General features: G+C 46.0%; 1 protein-coding gene across 1 annotated transcript; it reads right to left on the bottom strand.

The window, feature by feature from the left end:
- Positions 1–670: 670 nt before the first annotated feature.
- Positions 671–9,090, bottom strand: IRF1 (interferon regulatory factor 1). Its single transcript, XM_069763936.1, has 10 exons — positions 8,952–9,090; positions 5,367–5,457; positions 5,159–5,258; positions 4,697–4,873; positions 4,567–4,616; positions 4,350–4,479; positions 3,474–3,593; positions 2,896–2,933; positions 2,660–2,786; positions 671–1,951 (listed from the first exon to the last, which is right to left on the bottom strand). The coding sequence occupies exons 2-10, from the start codon at positions 5,451–5,453 to the stop codon at positions 1,869–1,871; spliced, it is 912 nt and encodes a 303-aa protein (XP_069620037.1). The 5' UTR covers positions 5,454–5,457; positions 8,952–9,090; the 3' UTR covers positions 671–1,868.
- Positions 9,091–13,402: the final 4,312 nt, after the last annotated feature.

Genomic DNA, 13,402 nt, shown 5'->3' with positions numbered 1-13,402 from the left:
GTGATGCATGGCTCTTAAGGGACATGTTGGCATTAACTGCACTTTGAGCAAGGTTATGTGGCATTTGAGGGTGTGGAATTCCCCAGATTTTTTGGAACCATGTTGATTTTCCAGAGCCTTTGACCAACCAGTAACAGAAGCCTCCATTTTTTTTTCTGCTGACAGATCAAACATCTGAGTGAGGCTTGCTGGAAGGAGTTGAAGTTTTGAGTGCTACAATCCTAGATGCCACAGCGGCTATTGACAGCTGAATCTAAGTCGATGCAATAGTAGGGCATCAGCTATAATATTCAGCAGTGACCCACCGGCTAACTTGCTGATGTCCTCACCACGGTGTACATGCGTGATGCTTCGCGGGCGGGAACACCTTGCACCAGAACTGTATGGTAGATGTTAGGAAGTATAACTGCAAATGTGTTAGGAAACGATTTAGTGGCATTACTAGTTTATACAGATTAGTTTCTTCTGTTTAGTTCTATTAGTACAGAAGGGATTAAAGGGTCACTCAGAGATGGTAAAAGTAAGTACACCATCCTGCTCAGAGCTGGTGATCGAGCTGATGATGTATAGACATTACATTGTTAGATTTGGTGACAAATCCTTTTTATAGCTCTGGAACCATTCTGGAGACAGATTTGTATTTTTTTTTTTAAACAAAAAGCAGTAATAATACATTCAATAATACATATTTATTGCATAAAATTGTTAAAAATACATGGTATTTACAAAGGTGGATACGAATACACAGCTGCGTTTATTCTGTACAAAGCTATGTTACCTACTTAGGGGAATAGGAGCAGATTCTGCCCAGGTCATCACCGGATACATTATGTTTTCACTAAAGATGGCCAACTCGCTCACACAATAAATCATGACATGATCATTTGTCCTGAAAACATTGACATTAAAAGTGCCAATAGCCTAGATGAATACGCTACTGAGGTTATTGTTTCCATTGCCATCAACAGATACTATAAACAAAACAACCAGCAATACAGAAAATATAGCCTGACACTTTAATCTTCAACTTAATGACCAAAATGTGTAGAGTTAAGTAATCCTATGGAATACCATGCTAAACCACCTGCATAAAAATAAGGATTTTCCATTTGCCTGTAAACAATCCGCCATCTTTCCTTCAGTAGAACATGGGGTGTCTGCAGCTCGCAGTTACTTGTAAGGAATGTGGAAGCTGCCATTTATTGTCTTACAGTGTAAACTTGATGTGATGTGAAGATCTTACCTAGGCCATGTGGACACGGCCATAATTCATTATGTATCTTTTCCGTTATATTTCAGATACTTATCTGCATTGTTTGGGAGACATGGACTATGTAACCATCTAAATAACTGCAATCCCATCGTGCTCCTAGGGATTCAGTACATCACTGGTGCAGCAGATTGAGGGGCAACAGTGGTCAGTATCCCGCTTACTACCTGACCCTTCGATAGCAAGCTGTCCTTCTCCAGACATGTGGTGACATGAAATGTGCAGCAATACAGAGGATTTCCTACTAGCTATGAGGTGAGCATTGCATTCATAGTAGCGTTGTAGGTGCTACTTCTGTTCACAGTTTCCTCGCTTTACTAGGAATATGAAGTCACAACAAATGTTCTTCGGATTCATCCGTCCATGAAGACGTACACTTGGTTCACATGCAACTTTACTTCCATTCTGGCCGAGAGGCCTACATGCACCAAACACAAGTCGGTGACTTTGTCCATTCGCAGCGTTAGATTGGTGTTTCGCACTAGCTCGATCTCTCCGATGACAGTACCACTGTCTATGGCTTACTGGTGAAGGCAAAACACACCTAAACATTAGCAACACTTTGCACAGTTTCTGATAAGATGGATAATGCTCAGAGTCAGCACATGATGGCTGACGTCAGTTCATGCAAGCTAAATTCACACGTCGGCTTCATTTCTGTAGTGACACGGAGTTGATAATCTAAAAAAAAAAAAAAAAAAATCATCAGCAAGAAATTAATCAATCTGAATACTGATAGTTTAGGAATCTTGCTTAGGGTGGGTTGTCACCTGGCAGATTTGTCGCAGACGGTTCATCCATCTGAACTGGGCATTTAGAAATCTAATTGACTACTTCAATCTGAGGGTCTGCACCAATCATCTATTATTAACGGCATGTAAAGTAAAGCCCCAAAACATCAGGCTCTGAGCAGTACATATAGACGCATGGTATCCACCAGAGTTAAGGCTAAATCCCATGATTGTGTGCATTTTCTTGTCCATACTATGACTGCAGGTCCTGACCCGGGTCACTAGACCAGCCGATGGACAGGAACTTGTGGCAGTAACACAGAAGAGATATTATGCTCACACTCTTCATTGATCCAAGACCAAGTGAGCTTTATCAATCAATGTCCAGGAAGGTGGCCAAGCATGATCAATCAAGACAGAACTGTGCCGTGAGTGCACCAGGACCTGGGCTATGCTAAGGGTGCGCCGAAGACCCCATTTCAAAAGGAAATGTTTATTACAGCAAATTTATGATTTCATAAGGGCAAAGTCCACTACTTTATCCATGGAGTTATTTTAATAGTGTTCCAGGGGTGTCAGACTCCGTTTTCCCATTCTGGCCTCTCAACTAACTTAGGATTTGAATTGTGGAATTTGTAGTGGAATAAAGAGAAAATACCTGACGTCTTAAAGGCATCATATATATGGCTGCAGTCCTGTAGATAAGAATTCGGATTTCCAGATTGATTGGTGAAATATCCTTTCCCATCTATGTTTGTCTGCTGCCATACTACAGGTTCTAACAACTGTCAGAAAACAGGAACATATGTATTAGTGAGAGACCACATAAAATAGGAGTAAAGAGGTTTTGACAATTGTTACTTGTCAACTACCTGCACAATAAGATTCTCTTACCTTATAAAGATCATCAGTGGTAATTTCATCATCCTCAACTATATAAAAAAAAAAAAAAAAGAAGTGTTAATACTTTGAACGCTCAAGTTACTACTAAGTTTACTGCAAATAACTGTGTTAAGGCTAGGTTCACACTGCATCTGTGTACTGAGCGTACGCCGGGGGCATTCCCCGCCATATGCTGTAATGCTGCCATACACTGAGGCCAAAACCGTGCTTTCAGCCTTCATCCGGCAGATTTGCACCTGCATGGTTTGTTTCACCTCGATAGAAAAATGCAGGTTTGCTGCATATTCTCATAGAAAGGACACCACAAAAAAAAGCATATCATGCGGTATACATTTTACTCCTTATGGAGTGCAGATGCTCCAGTATCCATCCTATGTGGCCATTGTAGGGCGCATAGTTCCGAAGCGTATACACCTGACAGTAGGCACAAATGCAATGTGTACCTAAACTTACTCTGCCATAAGCAAGTACAACGCTATTAATTAGGGTATGTCCAAGGTTCACCTAATTATTACCCGTCTGTAGCTATAGGCACAAGCAGGACAGAAAATAAGAAACATATTACTTACCATCAGAGGAGATGGGTGACACCTGTAGATTGTACATATTATTTGTGCTGTCTGGCATGGGCATATCCATTAGATCTTTCAATTCAAGCACACTGCTGGAAACTTCACATTCACTCATTTCTGCAAAGGATATTGACACAAATCAGTTTGTGTTATGATTATATATATATATATATATATAGCTTATATTCACGTACAACAGCCCTATCCTGAAGTTATTGTCTTTAACAAATTATATATATATCTTGCATTTTTCCCCCCACACTGGCCCCTGTGGCATTTTTAGACTTTAACTTCTTGATGTTTCAAGAAACAACATATGTACATAGCTTCAGTAAACAGATTATGACCCCATCTTTTATATTGAAAAATCAAATAAGCCTGTAAAAAGGTAATTGTGTAACGAGGGGGTAAGGTTCAGTTGTGACAATGTATAGTGAATATAGGGTTGATTCTGTGTAATCAGCTCTATATAGAGGTTTTACCTGTCATTGTAATTTTGCCTCTTATACTCTTCCTAAAAAAACAAAGTATAAGTCTAAAAGAATCCTCAGTGGGCAGTGTGAAAATTGCAAGATCACAATTTTTTTTTTTTTATATATATATAGTTTGTGGGAAAAAAAAAATTAAAAATGTACACAGCTTTAAAAAAAAAAAAAAAAATTTGTTACTATTTTAATATATAAATCTAACACCACAAGGCGATTTACACAGGCCATTTTCTGATGCTGCATAATCCCTACGTGTACTGCACCAGCGCTAAGGAGGGGTATAGCGTTATACTAGATCTCGGACTGTATTAATAAAGGCTTGCGGGCATTTTTATACCGTAGATAAGAAAACGTTTTATGAAGAGTGAAGTGACTCTGCAGCTACCTAAGAGGTCTGTGTTTGCAATGTCGATTTCCTGTGTCGGATATAAGTTTGCCGTGTAGCTGTTGTGGTCGTCTGGGAGTTGACAGCTCTTCACAGCTTCTTCCACCTCATCCGCAGAGGAGCTCTCAGCCTGCAAAATACACGCAGTAAGTATGTGTTACCCTCAAGTATTGTGCACACGATGGGCGAGGATCTCGCTGCAGGCTGGAGATCGTACCTTTTTCTTTGGTCTGCTCTTGGAGTCCTTCACAGATTTAGATTTGCGTTCTGTAAAGAAGACACAACTTTAGTCAGCACATCATATAATGTACAATAACAATACATGCCAGGGGCAGCCGCTGCGTCACCTTTCTTATCCGTCTTTACTTGAGCGGGCAGCATCTTGTAGACTCTGACCGCGCTGGACCCTTTATATACACTTCTGTCCCTCACTTCTTTAATATCAGGGAGAGAATTCATTGCACAGCGGAAGTTTGCTTTCCAGGTCTTTGGATCAGGTTCCTTCTCACCAACTTTATACTTTCCTGGAAAACAAACAATACTTTAGTTGACCTTTGAGTTTGACAGCAGTCATAGTTTCCAGATCTATTGTCATGTCCATTAGCACTCATTGGTTTTTATGACTTCAATCCAGAATCTCCAAGCCAAGTGTTTAGAAAGGCAGCAGGAGCCTATTCGTCCTAAATCCAAGCCCCCATACATTCTCATATGCCAACTCATGATGCTTCTCAGGGACACAGACATTGTATATGCCTGTAACAGCCGTATACTACACGCGCCATGTATGTGTGCTACACCTGGAAACATACCAGTATGAATAGCCCAGCTCCGGAACAGACAGGCATCTTTGTCAATATTCCAGCCGTGACGAGCGGCGTGCTTCCAGGGAATCTGGAAAATCCCCTCCGCCTGCAGAGATCACAGAGCAAAGAGTGACACAGCAGCAAAGCAACCATCACTGAGCACAGACAGACATGTGAGCTGTACAGAGAGTGCAGGCAGGACAGCAGACGCTACCTCGTTTATCCAGGAGAGGCCGGAGATTTTATTAGATGCGATCTGTTGTTCCAGCCAAGGTCTCATCCTCAAGCGTGTGACAGGCATCTTCCTGTGGAAACACAACATGTCAGACTTAGAGTTATGCTTCCCTTCCACAATAAGGTTCCTACATGTAACAATTAATCAGAGGTTTCCACACAATGTTGCTACAAATATCGATTCTGCACATGCATAAACCGTATCCCGTCACCCTCCCTGCCAGCGCCGTACACTCACACTCTGCACGCCGGGGCAGTACGCTCACACTCTGCACACGCATAAATCGCATCTTGTCACCCTCCCTGCCAGCCTGTACACTCACACTCTGCACGCCGGGGCAGTACGCTCACACTCTGCACGTCGGGGCAGTACGCTCACACTCTGCACACGCATAAGTCGCATCTTGTCACCCTCCCTGCCAGCCCGTACACTCACACTCTGCACATGCATAAACCGCTTCCTGTCACCCTCCCTGCCAGCCCGTACACTCACACTCTGCACATGCATAAACCGCATCCTGTCACCCTCCCTGCCAGCCCGTACACTCACACTCTGCACATGCATAAACCGCTTCCTGTCACCCTCCCTGCCAGCCCGTACACTCACACTCTGCACATGCATAAACCGCATCCTGTCACCCTCCCTGCCAGCCCGTACACTCACACTCTGCACATGCATAAACCGCTTCCTGTCACCCTCCCTGCCAGCCCGTACACTCACACTCTGCACATGCATAAACCGCTTCCTGTCACCCTCCCTGCCAGCCCGTACACTCACACTCTGCACATGCATAAACCGCATCCTGTCACCCTCCCTGCCAGCCCGTACACTCACACTCTGCACATGCATAAACCGCTTCCTGTCACCCTCCCTGCCAGCCCGTACACTCACACTCTGCACATGCATAAACCGCATCCTGTCACCCTCCCTGCCAGCCCGTACACTCACACTCTGCACATGCATAAACCGCTTCCTGTCACCCTCCCTGCCAGCCCGTACACTCACACTCTGCACATGCATAAACCGCTTCCTGTCACCCTCCCTGCCAGCCCGTACACTCACACTCTGCACATGCATAAACCGCATCCTGTCACCCTCCAGTCCAGCGCCGTACACTCACACGCTGCACGCTGGGGCCGTACACTCATGCTCTGGCACTATCCGCTTATGTGCATTTGTGGCAGAACTTCCATAATGTGAATGGTGCTGTTTCTGCAGGGATAAAAAAAAAAAACAAATTCCTAAAAGTCTGCCAAGTAATGCAGCAGAATCCTCTCTGTCAGAAAGGAACTTTTCACCAACTGCATAAAATAATAAATAAGTGTAGCCCGCAGACTACAACATGGCGGAGACGATCACACCCGGCCGGTGCATGCCATTAATAGGACTGGTCAGTGACCGAGCACACGGTGTAGTGAGACCCTAGAGCTCTACCCTCTATATATAGAGCAACGTGAGACCACTCAGCTATGGCCCTGGCCACACTGGGAGGCAGGCAGGGGTGCAGCGCCACCTAGCTTCTGTCCCCTTACAGGACAACCACTGGTGACTGCACTGTTTGCCGCCAACTCCAGAGTTCAGCCAGAAAGCACCTAATAATTACTGGAGAGTTCCCACCGCCTTCCTGCAGGCACCGATCTCTGCTGGATTATTTACTCACCGACAGCTAGAGCAAATCAAAGAATAGGATTACATGCACGCACTGTACACTACACATTATTACATAATTAGTGTATATTTTAAATAAATATATTTACAGGGGGGGGAAATCAAAAATTCTATATTTATTTCTCCTGCAAACAGTGACCATATATAAAGTAATATATGATGTATACACCTCCAGTGGAGTAGCAGAGCAGCACACCGGCCGGTGACACCTCCACAAGCCCCGGGGGAGTAGCAGAGCAGCACACCGGCCGGTGACACCTCCACAAGCCCCGGGGGAGTAGCAGAGCAGCACACCGGCCGGTGACACCTCCACAAGCCCCGGGGGAGTAGCAGAGCAGCACACCGGCCGGTGACACCTCCACAAGCCCCGGGGGAGTAGCAGAGCAGCACACCGGCCGGTGTCACCTCCACAAGCCCCGGGGGAGCAGTACACCGGCCGGTGACACCTCCACAAGCCCCGGGGGAGTAGCAGAGCAGCACACCGGCCGGTGACACCTCCACAAGCCCCGGGGGAGTAGCAGAGCAGCACACCGGCCGGTGTCACCTCCACAAGCCCCGGGGGAGCAGTACACCGGCCGGTGACACCTCCACAAGCCCCGGGGGAGTAGCAGAGCAGCACACCGGCCGGTGACACCTCCACAAGCCCCGGGGGAGTAGCAGAGCAGCACACCGGCCGGTGTCACCTCCACAAGCCCCGGGGGAGCAGTACACCGGCCGGTGACACCTCCACAAGCCCCGGGGGAGTAGCAGAGCAGCACACCGGCCGGTGACACCTCCACAAGCCCCGGGGGAGTAGCTGAGCAGCACACCGGCCGGTGACACCTCCACAAGCCCCGGGGGAGTAGCAGAGCAGCACACCGGCCGGTGTCACCTCCACAAGCCCCGGGAGAGTAGCTGAGCAGCACACCGGCCAGTGACACCTCCACAAGCCCCGGGGGAGTAGCAGAGCAGCACACCGGCCGGTGACACCTCCACAAGCCCCGGGGGAGTAGCAGAGCAGCACACCGGCCGGTGACACCTCCACAAGCCCCGGGGGAGTAGCAGAGCAGCACACCGGCCGGTGTCACCTCCACAAGCCCCGGGGGAGTAGCAGAGCAGCACACCGGCCGGTGACACCTCCACAAGCCCCGGGGGAGCAGTACACCGGCCGGTGTCACCTCCACAAGCCCCGGGAGAGTAGCTGAGCAGCACACCGGCCGGTGTCACCTCCACAAGCCCCGGGGGAGCAGCACACCGGCCGGTGTCACCTCCACAAGCCCCGGGAGAGTAGCTGAGCAGCACACCGGCCGGTGTCACCTCCACAAGCCCCGGGAGAGTAGCTGAGCAGCACACCGGCCGGTGACACCTCCACAAGCCCCGGGGGAGCAGCACACCGGCCGGTGTCACCTCCACAAGCCCCGGGAGAGTAGCTGAGCAGCACACCGGCCGGTGACAGCTCCACAAGCCCCGGGGGAGCAGCACGCCGGCCGGTGACACCTGCTCCCGGCGGCTGCACGTTCTGTATGCAAGCAGCAGATCACAGACCTGTAGTACACACAGGACAATGCAGCACCATCGCCACCTAGTGGCAGCGCGCTCACACTACCGCTCTCCGCCCACTTCATTACTGTTTTTTTGACAGGAACTTCCTTGTGTGAGTGCTACAAGACCCTGCAATGTGCCGACCCTCTGTGCAAGACGCAGCCCCATGCAGCAGCGATCAGCAATGCACGCAGCCAGTCTGCACACAGCCATGGAACATCAGTGACGATGAAGCCCGTCCTGTGCATGACTGTGAAGTCCCCGCCAGGCACCACACTGCCACTAGTACACAGGCCGTGTCATGTCTGCAGAGCTGCGATCCACATGTACACGGGGAAAGTTCTCCACACTGATAGAGAGGAGTTTGTACATTACCTGAGTCCAGTCCTCCGCGCAGCACAGCTGTGGAGTGCAGAGGGTTAATCCTGCGTGGAGCCGAGCAGGTACTGGGAACACTGGGACCAGTGGAGCTCGGCGCACTTGTACTGGTGCAGGCTGTGTGCGGCTCTGTATTGTCAGCGCTGCCGTCCTCCAGGTATATTGCTGAGTAAACCCGCCCTGGGAGGAGAGGGCGCCCCTATTGGGCGCTGTTGGTGTCACAGCGCGGCATCATTTCGGGGAAATCAGGCTGTTTAGAAACTGACTGAAGACAGGGGAAGTCCCAGACTCCCGTAACCCCTCCCCCTCCAGAGCACGAGGCATAATAAACAGCGCTGACTGACTGCTCTGGCGACCTGGCATGCCTCATTATAGCATGGGTTATAGGTGCCAGGGGCATTATATGGGTGTACACAGTGTGTCAGGGGCATTATATGGATGTATAGAGTGTGTCAGGGGTATTATATTGATGTATACAGCGTCGGGTATTATATGGATGTATAGAGTGTGTCAGGGGTATTATATGGAAGTATACAGTGTGTCAGGGGTATTATATGGAAGTATACAGTGTGTCAGGGGTATTATATGGATGTATAGAGTGTGTCAGGGGCATTATATGGAAGTATACAGTGTGTCGGGCATTATATGGAAGTATACAGTGTCAGGGGCATTATATGGAAGCATACAGTGTGTCGGGTATTATATGGATGTATACAGTGTGTAAGGGGCATTATATGGATGTATACAGTGTGTCGGGTATTATATGGAAGCATACAGTGTGTAAGGGGCATTATATGGATGTATACAGTGTGTAAGGGGCATTATATGGAAGCATACAGTGTGTCAGGGGTATTATATGGATGTATACAGTGTGTAAGGGGCATTATATGGATGTATACAGTGTGTAAGGGGCATTATATGGAAGCATACAGTGTGTCAGGGGCATTATATGGATGTATACAGTGTGTAAGGGGCATTATATGGAAGCATACAGTGTGTCAGGGGTATTATATGGAAGCATACAGTGTGTCAGGGGTATTATATGGATGTATAGAGTGTGTAAGGGGCATTATATGGATGTATACAGCGTCAGGGGTATTATATGGATGTATACAGTGTGTAAGGGGCATTATATGGATGTATACAGTGTCAGGGGCATTATATGGAAGTATACAGTGTGTAAGGGGCATTATATGGATGTATACAGCGTCAGGGGTATTATATGGATGTATACAGCGTCAGGGGTATTATACGGATGTATAGAGTGTCAGGGGTATTATACGGATATATACAGTGTCAGGGGCATTATACGGATGTATAGAGTGTCAGGGGCATTATATGGATCTATACAGTGTGTCGGGCATTATATGGATGTATAGAGTGTCAGGGCATTATATGGATGTATAGAGTGTGTCGGGCATTATATGGATGTATAGAGTGTGTCGGGCATTATATGGATGTATACAGTGTGTCAGGGGTATTATATGGATATATACAGTGTGTCAGGGGTATTATATGGATGTATAGAGTGTCGGGTATTATACGGATGTGTACAGTGTCAGGGGCATTATACGGATGTATAGAGTGTCAGGGGCATTATATGGATCTATACAGTGTGTCGGGCATTATATGGATGTATAGAGTGTGTCAGGGCATTATATGGATGTATAGAGTGTGTTGGGCATTATATGGATGTATACAGTGTGTCAGGGGTTTTATATGGATGTATACAGTGTGTCAGGGGCATTATATGGATGTATACAGTGTCAGGGGCATTATATGGATGTATAGGGTGTCAGGGGCATTATATGGAAGTATACAGTGTGTCAGGGGTTTTATATGGATGTATACAGTGTGTCAGGGGCATTATATGGATGTTTACAGTGTCAGGGGCATTATATGGATGTATAGGGTGTCAGGGGCATTATATGGAAGTATACAGTGTGTCAGGGGTTTTATATGGATGTATACAGTGTGTCAGGGGCATTATATGGATGTATACAGTGTCAGGGGCTTGCTATGGATGTATAGAGTGGCAGGGGCATTATATGGATGTATACAGTTTGTCAGGGGCATTATATGGAAGTATAGTGTACATGGGGCACTATATGGATGTATAGAGTGTCAGGGGTATTATATGGATGTATAGAGTGTCAGGAGCATTATATGGATGTATAGAATGTCGGGTATTATATGGATGTATAGAGTGTACATGGGGTATTATATGGATGTATAGTGTGTCAGGGGTATTATACGGATGTATACAGTGTCAGGGGCATTATACGGATGTATAGAGTGTCGGGTATTATATGGATGTATACAGTGTCAGGGGCATTATATGGATCTATACAGTGTGTCGGGCATTATATGGATGTATAGAGTGTGTCAGGGGCATTATATGGATCTATACAGTGTGTAAGGGGCATTATATGGAAGTATACAGTGTCAGGGGCATTATATGGATGTATACAGTGTCAGGGGTATTATATGGAAGCATACAGTGTGTCAGGGGCATTATATGGAAGTATACAGTGTGTCAGGGGTATTATATGGCTGTATACAGTGTGTCAGGGGTATTATATGGATGTATAGAGTGTCAGGGGTATTATATGGATGTATACAGTGTTTCAGGGGCATTATATGGATGTATAGAGTGTCGGGCATTATATGGATCTATACAGTGTGTCGGGCATTATATGGATGTATAGAGTGTGTTAGGGCATTATATGGATGTATAGAGTGTGTCAGGGGCATTATATGGATGTATACAGCGTCGGGTATTAAATGGATGTATACAGTATCAGGGGCATTATATGAATGTATACAGTGTGTCAGGGGCATTATATGGATGTATAGAGTGTGTCAAAGGCATTATATGGATGTATACAGCGTCGGGTATTATATGGATGTATACAGTATCAGGGGCATTATATGGATGTATAGAATGTCGGGTATTATATGGATGTATAGAGTGTACATGGGGCATTATATGGAAGTATACAGTGTGTCAGGGGCATTATATGGATGTATACAGCGTCAGGGGTATTATATGGATGTATAGAGTGTCAGGGGTATTATACGGATGTATACAGTGTCAGGGGCATTATACGGATGTATAGAGTGTCAGGGGTATTATATGTATGTATACAGTGTCAGGGGCATTATATGGATCTATACAGTGTGTAAGGGGCATTATATGGAAGTATACAGTGTGTCAGGGGCATTATATGGATGTATACAGTGTCAGAGGTATTATATGGAAGCATACAGTGTGTCAGGGGCATTATATGGAAGTATACAGTGTGTCAGGGGTATTATATGGATGTATACAGTGTGTCAGGGGCATTATATGGATGTATACAGTGTGTCAGGGGTATTATATGGATGTATAGAGTGTCAGGGGTATTATATGGATGTATACAGCGTCAGGGGTATTATATGGATGTATAGAGTGTCAGGGGTATTATACGGATGTATACAGTGTCAGGGGCATTATACGGATGTATAGAGTGTCAGGGGCATTATATGGATCTATACAGTGTGTCGGGCATTATATGGATGTATAGAGTGTGTTAGGGCATTATATGGATGTATAGAGTGTGTTAGGGCATTATATGGATGTATAGAGTGTGTCAGGGGCATTATATGGATGTATAGAGTGTGTCAGGGGCATTATATGGATGTATACAGCGTCGGGTATTAAATGGATGTATACAGTATCAGGGGCATTATATGAATGTATACAGTGTGTCAGGGGCATTATATGGATGTATAGAGTGTGTCAAAGGCATTATATGGATGTATACAGCGTCGGGTATTATATGGATGTATACAGTATCGGGCATTATATGGATGTATACAGTGTCAGGCATTATATGGATGTATACAGTGTGTCAGGGGCATTATATGGAAGTATACAGTGTGTCAGGGGCATTATATGGAAGTATACAGTGTGTCAGGGGCATTATATGGATGTATAGAGTGTGTCGGGCATTATATGAATGTATAGAGTGTGTCAGAGGCATTATATGGATGTATACAGCGTCGGGTATTAAATGGATGTATACAGTATCAGGGGCATTATATGGAAGTATACAGTGTGTCAGGGGCATTATATGGATGTATAGAGTGTGTCAGAGGCATTATATGGATGTATACAGCGTCGGGTATTATATGGATGTATACAGTGTCAGGGGTATTATATGGATGTATACAGTATCAGGGGCATTATATGGATGTATACAGTGTGTCGGGCATTATATGGATGTATATAGTGTGTCAGGGGCATTATATGGAAGTATGCAGTGTGTCAGGGGCATTATATGGAAGTATGCAGTGTGTCAGGGGCATTATATGGAAGTATGCAGTGTGTCGGGCATTATATGGATGTATACGGCGTCAGGGGTATTATATGGATGTATAGAGTGTCAGGGGTATTATACGGATGT

This window comes from Ranitomeya imitator, chromosome 4 (genome assembly GCF_032444005.1).
Source record: "Ranitomeya imitator isolate aRanImi1 chromosome 4, aRanImi1.pri, whole genome shotgun sequence".
Classification (NCBI taxonomy): domain Eukaryota; kingdom Metazoa; phylum Chordata; class Amphibia; order Anura; family Dendrobatidae; genus Ranitomeya; species Ranitomeya imitator.
Note: the sequence above shows the minus strand (reverse complement) of the source record. Positions and strands in the feature narration are given on the sequence as shown.

Bases quoted from the DNA above. Each gene is read 5' to 3' on its own strand.
- IRF1 (XM_069763936.1), bottom strand. From the start codon at position 5,453: ATGCCTGTCACACGCTTGAGGATGAGACCTTGGCTGGAACAACAGATC. The intron at 5,259-5,366 runs GTAGCGTCTGCT...TGATCTCTGCAG, and splicing joins GCCTCTCCTGGATAAACGAG to GCGGAGGGGATTTTCCAGAT. The intron at 4,617-4,696 runs GTGACGCAGCGG...TCTTCTTTACAG, and splicing joins AGTAAAGACGGATAAGAAAG to AACGCAAATCTAAATCTGTG.